This window comes from Phaethon lepturus, unplaced genomic scaffold (genome assembly GCF_000687285.1).
Source record: "Phaethon lepturus isolate BGI_N335 unplaced genomic scaffold, ASM68728v1 Scaffold57126, whole genome shotgun sequence".
In the NCBI taxonomy this organism is placed as follows: domain Eukaryota; kingdom Metazoa; phylum Chordata; class Aves; order Phaethontiformes; family Phaethontidae; genus Phaethon; species Phaethon lepturus.
In genome coordinates this window covers 4498-15231 of record NW_010549486.1, presented here as the reverse complement: position 1 = coordinate 15231, position 10734 = coordinate 4498, and the positions used below count along the sequence as shown (strand labels likewise).

Below are 10734 nucleotides of genomic sequence, written 5' to 3'. Positions count from 1 at the left end.
ACGAGGTTTATTCCCGATTTCGGTGACACACACAGCAGGGGATAGGATACTGGAGCTAAGGAAAGGAGTTTGCTTTCCAGTATGACTTTGCCCAAAGTTGAGAGGCAACAGTGTATTCATCTTGCTGGGAAGTGATTGAGATAAATACATCAATCATGGGGCGCAGGTGCCAAGGTATATGGCACAGCCAAGGACTCACAGGAAATGCAGCCAGATGGCATTGTATATTTGTATTCCTTATTCAGCTCTGACTTAAGTACTGCTGCTCCAGAACAAACTTCTGGTCTTTGAACAGCCCTGAAGTAATTGTGTACCAGGCTGCCTCCACCTGCAGAGACAAGGAAGAGAAAGACAGCAGGAGCACTGTGCAAAAACACCTTGGACACTCCTCTGGGCCTTGTGTCTTTTTATGCCACGAGGGGTCCCAGCAGGCTGGGAAGGTTGTTTTCAACCCAAAGTGGTGTCAGCTCCTGCTGGGAAGAAGTCTACAGAAAGAGCAGAGCATTGGCAATGATAACGTAAGTTAGCACCTACAAGAAGAGAGGCGAGAAACCCTTATGCTCAACTTTGACACTTACTGTTGTGAGAAGAATGGAGCTTCAGCCCTGAATGTAGTCCCCACCGCAAATAAGGTACTTCTCACCCTCCCTTCTACGTGTTCCATATTTATCCATGTCCTTCTATTGGTCAGATGACATCTATTCCGAAATAAATCCCTATAAGCCTGCAACTAACTAATAATCGGGAGCAATTTAGTTCCCTGCAGTAGTAAGTGAGGTATTTGCTTAAAGATAGAAGCTGAACCATGTTTAAACCGATTTTAAGTCTGTGCCTACTTCTTTGACAAACTGAGTTGATCTCAACTTGCAGACAAGACAGAGCTTGCTACTTGGTTTATATATACACCTTCTAAGGCTGAAAAAGTCACCTCTAATGTAAGCTTGTACTCAGCTAAGTCTGATCTCAGTCCTGTTGCCTATGCACAGACATTTATCACAGATCATGGCCTTTGAAGGCTCTACAGAAAAGCTGCAAATAGAAATTGCAAGTGATGGGAAAATAATACACTTGGCAAGAGTCTTGTAGGTGAAATATTGCCTAAGCTTAACACATTTTTTTATATTTAAGGACAGCAGAGAAAAAGTCCTCTACCATGAAAAGAGACACACAATGCCAGGGCCTGAAGTGAGTAATTACACTGCTTTAACACAAAGCAGCAACTGAAGTCTGATCCTGACTAGTTGCTTAGCACATCCCAGTTTTGCTGATAAACAACTGGAACTGAATAGCATTCAAGCCCAGCCCAGCCCTCCATGGATATTTAATATTACCCCATTATTCATAATCTGCTGGTAAACTTTGTTCACTAGCTTCAGATAAATTGTTAATTAAAAGAAAGCCTTCATGCAGTCTCAAACATCTCTACAGAATAATTCAATAGTCACGCTTTGCTGGGTAGGTTGTTAACAGCCACTCCTCTGTTAAGGCAGCAGGGAGGCATGTCCCTTCACAGGGATGCAAAGTGCAGTAGGAAGTTATGTAGGCATTACACATCCCCATGCAGGCCCTTTTGGGTCCTTGGACTATACATTAGTAGCCACCTCCTGGACATCGGTTTACCCTGGCATCTCCACAGAATAAAAGATCAGGTAGTGATTTTAGATTTGCACATCACCCCAAAAGTTAAAAACTAATGCAACACGTAAACAGTGAAGACAGACTGATGATATTGGTCTTTTGCGAGACAGAAAACAGTGCTGCTAGGAGAGAAGCACTGCCCATAAAAAGAAATATGTATCAACACTGCCTCAGTGACACTCAAGTTGGACACATCGCAGCATCACAACTGAGAGAAGAGGCAGACAATGCTTCCGAAGTATATAAACATGCCACCCCAACATGGTCCATAAATTTATGGACAGATCTGAACTGGGACGTTAAAAGTGGATTTTGATCTTGAAACACATACTGCCAAATGGAGCACAGAGTAGATGCTATCATCCTTGTACCTGTAGTAACTGCCACAGGAATAAAGTCCATCAGAAGGTCTCAGTCTGCTTCCCCAAAAGTGAATCACTACTAAACTTTCCTCTCTGCAAAAGGAAAGGAGATGGTAACACACAGATCTGATGCCAGAATCCAAGCATTACCACCCACTAGATGCTCTTTCTGCCACACTCCAATTACTCCAAAACATACTTGGAAAAACTAAGAGATAAATGGGTCAATATGGACTAGTAAAGAGAAGTAAATTAGAAAAACTTGCTATTTTAGCATCATCCTCTCTACAGAGGGGCACAAAGCCAAGGCAGATAGGTCTAGAGCACATTTAGTTAGGAAGTCACCATGTCTTATCTCAGTAAGACTGAATAACTCATCCATGCTTTAGAAAACTTCCATTCTTACCCTCAGCAGTGAATACAGTGATATACTCACATGAAGAGGTATACAGAAACATAACAGAAGAGAGACCAGCTCAAAACACTGTTCCCCTCAGTAACCATACCAACAAATAAGACAAAGACATCTGTTTGGCAGAGGGATCTGGTTCTCTTTTTGGTAATACCTTTTAACTTAAACAGCTGCGTTCGAGTCAAATAATGAAGATAGTCACAAAAAATAAAGGATGTATTTTTCTCCAAAGATCAAAACCGTATGTAACATAAGACATTCGTATCAGAAAAGTTCAGTGTCCAGAAAAAAAAAAAACCTTCCTGCCATATAAAAAAAAAAAGATACTGCAATTGCTTTACTGCTCAAGAATTTCCTTCCTCAAACTGCTTAATTGTTCTCACAAAGTTTCTTCAGTAACTTGCTTTTAACTACAACGTACAAACAATTATTCTTCACCACCCTCATCTTATCTAAAGCTCTTCTTTTGTTCTGGAGAGTTTTGTCGCATGGTCCTCTATAAATTTGCTCAAATGCTCTAAATCTCTGTCCCCGCCTTCAAACTTAATAGGGTTGTTCTTCTTATCCCTTGGAGCAAAGTAGATAGTGGGGAATCCCTCCACTTTGTAGTGGTCACTCGTCACATCGTTGGCAGTAGCATCCATCTTGGCTATGACTAGATTTTTCTCATTCTTGTATTTTTTGCCTAGCTCAGTATACACCGGTTCTAGTTTCTTGCAGTGTCCACACCATGGGGCATAGAACTCTATGAGAACATCATTCTTTGGATCCATTACTATGGTATCGAAAGTTTTACCCACTACCACTTTCACAAGCCCTTTGTTATTTTTTGGCACTGGCTGGGACTTCACAACAGGCTTCAGTTTTCCTAGAAGGAAGCAAGCCACACACCATTGTTAGAATACAGTAAAAGCAATCCTTACAATCTCCCCCAAGAAGAAAGGGCAGAAGTACATCCTCCCACCAGGGTAAAAAACCATTGCACCAGTAAGTGAATTTATCTCTGCATGAAGCATAGGATAGCTTGCTGGTGATATTTTCACTAGGTGATAACCTAGTGAAATACAGAAAATAATTTGTTTCACAATTCACTAACACTTTTCTCTCTCTTTTTATGGCTGTCCATCCACAATGTGTTAGACAGTGATTTATTTTATTAGTCCCAAATATGAATGGTCAACTCACATTTCAAAGCTGCAAGAATATTTTAGGCTTGCCAAACACGCTCAGTGTTAGAATATAGCATTGATCTATGTCCTATATAGTACAGTACAAGCAAAGTTAATGAACTGAGATTTAAAAGGAAAAAGAAAAAGGAATAAACATCCAAACACCCAATAAACATCCAAAAGCTTTAAGCTACAGAGCACTGTGAGGTTGCATGTATGACTTTATTGTATCCACAGCCTCAGGAAAAACTCTTGGAAGGGAAAACAAAGCAAATGGCTTAGAGAATCCTATTTTAGAAACTGTACCTTTTTTGAATGCCAGTACAAACTGCCTGAGTACACCTGAGTCAAACTCTTCTGGCTCCATGGCATATTTCTTGCCACCTTCATCCAGAATGGCAACATTGACATCCTCTCCACTCTCAAGCAGGCCCAAATCTTTTATTTCAGAAGAATAATCTTCCTCATCAGAGACAGCAAACACGTATTCAGGGAAATCTTTGGCCACTTCCAGGACTTTGCCTCTCCAGTACTGGGTAGCTGAAAGAACAGAACACAACAGGATTAGTAATTTCTAGTTATGGCTTGCTTCCTCCCAAAGTGGAGGAACAGTAATCTTAGCTAACTTACCAACACGATAGTCGAAACTGAAGTCTACAGAATAATAGACAACCACTAGGGGACGTTTAGCGTATCTTTTAGCATCATTAGAAGGCTTGCGATGACCAACTAGAGGCAAAGCATGTTTTAGCACGTGCTCTTTAATCTCCGATCCATCTGTAGAGTCCTGCTTAAAAAAATTGGGGAAAAAAAGCTCAGACAAATGGATTTAAGTGGCATTTCTGTTACACACTCCTGGAAACTAACATTGACACACGCATGAATGAGAAAGAGGGGCATGTTTTAAACAATGCCATCACCTTATTCTTCAAATCCTTGAGCACTAAAGATAATTTAGTATTCTACCCTTAAACTGAATATTGTAATGGTAAATTATTATTTGAATATGTAACCTCTGGGTTTATTTTATAAAACTTTCTCGAAAAGCAATACAATTTCAGGGGACAAACAGGTTGCCTCAAATATCTAGTGGGGTACTTCCAACAGGAAGATGCCAACTGCTCACATACACAAAGAAAGAGAACCTTCAATCTGCACCCAAATTTTCTAGCTGTGGACCAGCTACTCACTTTAAGATCCAAAACATGCATCTTGGGCTCGTGCTTTGACTGAAATTTTTCTGGCTGCAATACAACCAGTTTTCCTGGAGATGCTTTCAACAGTTTTGCAATCTCGTTGCTGAAGGTATGGTGGAACTTGTAATCTTCTCTTAAACTGTTAGCTGAAAAATTAAGATTAGGGAGAAGGAAAAGTCATCAAGAAGTGATCTGAGAGCCTCCAACTGAAACCTTGATACTGCACTGTAAGTAAACCCTCTTCTCATTTTCAACACAACATGGAACAACCCAGACTCTTGGGGAACAGCTCTCATCCAAGGGTGGGAAGCATTTGAAAATGCATGTAATTTGAGTAGCACTATTTGAATGCTACTCGATGAGTTACTCTACATATTCAAAAACCTTGAACAGCTTCCAAAATATATACCGTGGAACAGCTATTTGTTTATCAGTTTCTTACCTCTTGGCTTCCCACCAAACAACAGAAAGTAGAGCTAGGAAGGAACTCACAAGGTCACCTCAATCTATTTGCTTTGGGGCAGCCTGGGAAACAGTTCTGTATCTTGCCATGCTGGAGCAACCAAATCAGCTCCTAACGCAACTATAAATAACAGCCCAGAAGCCGGCATAGTTAGGGCAGAAGAATTGCCTATACTGCTCTCAAGGTTCTGGCAGAAACCAAGACTGGCTGTGAGCAGTTTGATCATGTATGACACAGGGATTGATTAAAGGGACTGAGCACTTCAAGTGCTTAGCCTCTTCTCTGTGGTAGCAAGTATTGTTAACATGACTCATGTGTCATGTCAAAAGGGTTTTTAAGAATAAACATTGCCAGGAATGGTTTAGCTAAACTGATCCAGAAGTGGACGATGATTCTTTCTCAAAGGCCACCATCCCAAACAAGTTCATCAGACCCCAAGCCTCCAGAACTGTCAGATATGAAACAAGCAATAGCAGATGACAAAGCTAGCAAAGCTTTAAGCCAAGAAGTTGCAATTTCTTCCTCAGCTGGGAATTTTCCTTCCTTTCTAGTTTGCACGTTTTTAGGGACACAGCATGAGAGGAAGTATCTCCCGTGATTGATTAATACTTTAGTTATAGCCTCAAAATCTGGGAGCTTTTTGCCCTGAGTGCAAGTGGAAGTCTTATTCCTCTCCATCCTCCCCCACTGAACTAAGAGTAGAAATAAAGGATCTCTCCATGCCCAAAGTCCTGGACAGAGTCTCCACAAAACATACATTAATATTTTAAAACATTCTTTACCTGCTTCCTGATAGAGCAGATAGGCTTTGTCATTCTCTCCACTGAAGACACCAATGATGATGGCATCATCCCCATCCCTCAGAAATTCCTGTACCTGCTTGGTAGCCTGAATCTGTTTGGATGGAGGACCAGCCTGTTCAATCATGTAGTCGACAATACCTGCGAGACAAACCCACCCCCAAAAAGTTGCTTAGAACATTTATTGAACTGAAAGGTTCAGGCATTCTCTCTACAACATTGTTTAATACCACACTTCCCATGGGCTTCTTTCTGTGCAGCACTCCCACAGTAACTAAAAGACCAAATTAGGAAGACCTCAGTCCAAATTTTTGAAGCTGCGGTTCTGAATATTCTCTTTCAGGTTGTTTCAGAAGAGGTGACCAAGCATGAGTTCCACAGATATCAGGTGGTCTTTCAAGTAACTCTCCTTTCTTAAATTCTAGACCCTTCATTGTCTCCTGACCCTGCTACAAGCTGAAGTTCTACTTGGATAGTCTTAAGTCTTCCCTCTTATTAAAACCTAACATTGAGCACTTCGCCAGCCCTTATGGCACATTCCAGTGCAATTAAAGACTGCCCATTTACTTACACTACCACTGCTTCACCATGTGTATTTCACTTACTTTATATAGAAGGGTCTTATAGTACCACCATGAGATGTTATGAAGATTAGAGACAATTTATACTGCTGTCCTATGTAGGTATGAGAGCACAATTTTTCAGGTTTCCCCAGTCACCATTGCTATGATGTTAACAAGTCTGCAAGTCCTATAGATATGTCAAAACATTTGTGGTCAAGCCCTCAGAAAATAAGAAAAGACAAAAGTTGCAGTACCGTATTTTTCCCGTGGACCACTGTAGTCATAAGGTTTGCCCTTGCGGAAGATTTTCAGAGTTGGGTAGCCAGTAACATCAAACTTCTTTGCAAGCTCAGTTTCAGCAGTGGCATCAACTTTAGCCAGGGGAATAGGTGGTGTGTGCTTGCTGAGCTCCTGGGCAGCCTTCTCGTATTCTGGAGCAAGCCTTTTGCAATGTCCACACCTAGGGATGGAGAGAGGAGGGCAGTTTTTACAAGCCACAAGTCCTGCTAGGTACCTTCTACCTCCGAATTGGAAGAATGAAGTCTTCCAAGAATGGAGGAAGTAGAAATGGGGTTAATTCAACCCACAGAGAAAACTTCAGTCTATGAAGTCTTGTCTCTCCAATCCGAAGCTAGCCTCTGTATCTGGCCCTACATTACTACAGGCAGTTTCATTTTTAGAGACCACTTTTATCTAAGGACCAACTCCCTTTGGTTTTCAGTATCTCTCAACATGTTCCCACATTTGTGAGAAAGGAGAATCTTCAGTGAAGTTTTAGAGACCACCCCTTGCTGAGCAACAGATCCAGTCTCGTCTTCAAGTGGTTTGTAATGTGATCCTAGGTCCAGATTACAACTAAGGTACACAAGAGCTACACACATCTGCACAAGGCAAGCCTCTTTAAGAAGAGGCCTAACAACAGAAAACAGGTTCACCAAGTGTGTTCAGGCCAGGTGTGCTAGGAAAATACAGGCAACTGCCTTCTTGCTTACCATGGAGCATAGAACTCCACCAGGATTATGTCAGCACCATTCACGATGTCATCAAAATTATCCTGGGTCAATACCAAGGTAGCTTCTGGTGGGGGGGTCCAATTGGGGTCAGAAATCTCCTTGACTTTGGCCACAATTGCTGAAATACAGTTCAATAGCCCCATTAGCAAGTTTGCATTATCATATCAAATGCAAGAATTGCTATCCAGAATTTAAAATCAGAGTGGCAAAAGCATGGTCTCGGACCAAAGCTTACATGTCAAGCTTACACAAGAACATTTTCTTAATCAAGCTCCTTTATGCTTTACTTCATTGCTGGTATTGCCAAGAAGGTCATCTCTTCACCACATAGAGCATCTTACTTATGCAGAACAAGATCTGTACTGCAGCACTGTAGCACATAAATTCCATCTCAAAAGAGGCAGAAAAGGTAGTTGGAAATTGGACACATTCATTAAGCAAGAAACAACGGGGTTTATATACAGTCAATATACAGAGCAGATGTTTCTTACTAGCTGATCCTTCAGCAGGCATGAGACTATCTCCTCCTCTAGTCAAGCCCTATGTCTAGAAACCTTCCAACACTACCCACTACCTGCAGATTTGTCCTCTAGCATGACGACACCTGAGAAGACAGGCAAAATTTCAGGCTTCATAATATTATTCTGCTTAAGATAAAGTAACTTGAGATCAAAGTCCTTTAAAGCAGTCACATTAAGAAGCAAGACTGTATACTTTCTTGCTTTCTTACAGAGAATTGCAAAGGACTGATGCTTACCACCTTCCGTCCGAGAACCGTCATAGTCAACAGCTTGGCCTTTTTTCAGGATTTTGATGGTTGGGTAGCCACTGACATCAAAACGACTTGCTAGTGAAGTGGCTGCAGTAGCATCTACTTTGGCAACTGGAATAGGAGGGTCATTTTTCTTCAGAGTTTTGGCTATCTTTTCATATTCAGGAGCAAACTGCTTGCAATGCCCACACCTGTCAGAGAAAGACACAAGTAGATTCATAAATGTATGACCCGCAGGGGTATTTTGCTTTTCTGCATTTCCAAGATGCCTTCTGGCAGATGTTCACAACATCAACGTAAGAATGCTTGTCTTGCTCTGTTTTCAGATCATGGAGAGGTAGAGAGTAACTGTAGCAAGAATGCTGTTTGTTCAAATCCCACCTTTTTTTTTTTTCCACTCAAAGCATCCATATATGTTTTATAAAGCCAGTGTAAAAAAAATGTAACAATTTCTTTTAAAACAAAATTACAAACCTTGTACTGTGCTTCTCCTTCCTACCTGGCCCCCAAACATGGCATTATTCATACTTCAGCTTCTCCCTAATCTAGGTTCATCTTCTCTACCCAGCACCCTAAATTGAACTGAAGGGAAAAATGAACCAGTAGTTATGTTGACCTAATGAAATCTCACACCCATGACAGTATTGCAGCCCCTGCTCTCTCTGGCCACACCAGAACTCTTTGGGAAGAGCTCTGCTGCAAAAGCTGGCATGACAGAAGATACCAGCATAAGAAAAGCTGAATATAGCTTGACAAGCTGAAGATAAAAGCCAGGAAAATGAAGGAAAAAGAGGGGAAGTCATGTGTAGCAGACAGCCTGTACTCCTTAGCCTCTGAACTGGCAGGAGGGGGAGTAGAAAAAAGAAAACAGGTGTTTAGTCTGTGATGACCACACATCTTTCTACCTCGATAAATTAAGCTTCACGTTCAGTTTTCATGCAGGCAAACTACAGCTGCAGAAATAGTACCTACAGCCAAGCAGGGATGGGATTCTCTGTAATGAGTGGCATTAGTTGAAATGCAGCTCCACCTCAAGCAAGATCATTCTTTCCTCTATTCATAGACTAGAAAAAGACAAATAAGTAAGTTGTCTTTATTTCACTAAGCCACAAAGGAAAAGAGGTTCTGGCTGCAACAGTAACTAAGCAACTTGACTACAAATATATTCTACTCTTGTTCCCCACCCCCTGCCCTTAACCATTCCTATTGTTTTTCTCTGTAAGAATGCAAGGTGAGAAACTCTGGCCTAAATTATTTGTCTCAGTTGTATACAGGTAAATACACTGTAGCTTCCCTGAGCACACTAGTGTTACTTTGTGTACCCTGGTATGCCAGCAGAATTACCATCATTAGGTAGATGCATGAAGCGCTGTTTAAATTGGTAATACAAACAAACAATGTCCTTACTCACACCACACCCTTCTGGCAAGGCCAGAGATTTGAATTTGAGAAGGAAAACTTTCTAGCAATTCCCCGCTAGTGAAGTCTCCTCCTTTCCTCCATTTAGCTGAGCAAGTACAGAAGTTCTCAGTGGGCCAGCACAAGGACATGATAGCAGGCTGTGAGACCACACCACATAACTTTTCCAGTGCTCGCTGGGACTTGTCTCTGTTCCCTGACAGACAGAGAGTAGGGCTGTGCTTCCCTTGGCAAGGGATTCCTCAGTATGACCCACATCTGTGGAGAAAGAGCTTGCTGCTGTCTGTCACATGGTACAGGGGCAGGGAAAAGGGTAACTCCACACCACCAGAACCATCTCCTACCCTGGACTATGGCAGAGTCCAGTGCTTCTCCTGCAGGCAACCTACTCCTACGTCACCCTTAAAACTGCAACCCAAGTTCACTTTGTAGGAGTTTGGCCTGCCAAAGAAGCCCCCAACAGCTACCCCATCCTGCACCTAAGGAGGTACCATAGGCTGGTACCCACCATGGTGCATAGAACTCCAGCAGCACAGTGTCCTTGTCTGCAGTAAAAGTGTCAAAGTTTGCATCATTCAAGACTAATACACCATTTTCTTCTTTAACTTCAGAATCATCATCGTTGTCTTCATCATCTTCATCACTGTCATCACCTTTTGTAAGAGATTCTGGAAAAGTAAAAGCAAAAATGCAATACGGATTAGACTGTGTCAAGTTTAACATTAAAATAACCCTACCAGGTTAAAGATGGATTAAGTATATCCTGTGGTTAAAAAAAAAAGTATCAACACAGGTTAGTTCTTGCTCCACATACTGACAGCTACCTCAGTTTGCAAACATCTTGGACTTTGATGTTTGACCAGTCCCACTTAATTTCTGTCCATGCTACGCCAGCTAACAGTATCAATATCCAGGGAAGTGTCAACA

General features: G+C 41.6%; 1 protein-coding gene across 1 annotated transcript; it reads right to left on the bottom strand.

The window, feature by feature from the left end:
- Positions 1 to 2535: 2535 nt before the first annotated feature.
- PDIA4 (protein disulfide isomerase family A, member 4) lies at positions 2536 to 10475 on the bottom strand (the record flags this gene model as incomplete). The annotated part of the gene is made up of 9 exons (XM_010290261.1): positions 2536 to 3280; positions 3888 to 4121; positions 4212 to 4368; positions 4772 to 4923; positions 6023 to 6181; positions 6858 to 7063; positions 7596 to 7734; positions 8374 to 8579; positions 10316 to 10475. Coding segments are annotated over 9 exons (1829 nt in total), but the record flags the coding sequence as incomplete, so codon positions are not given.
- Between the last annotated feature and the right edge of the window lie 259 nt (positions 10476 to 10734).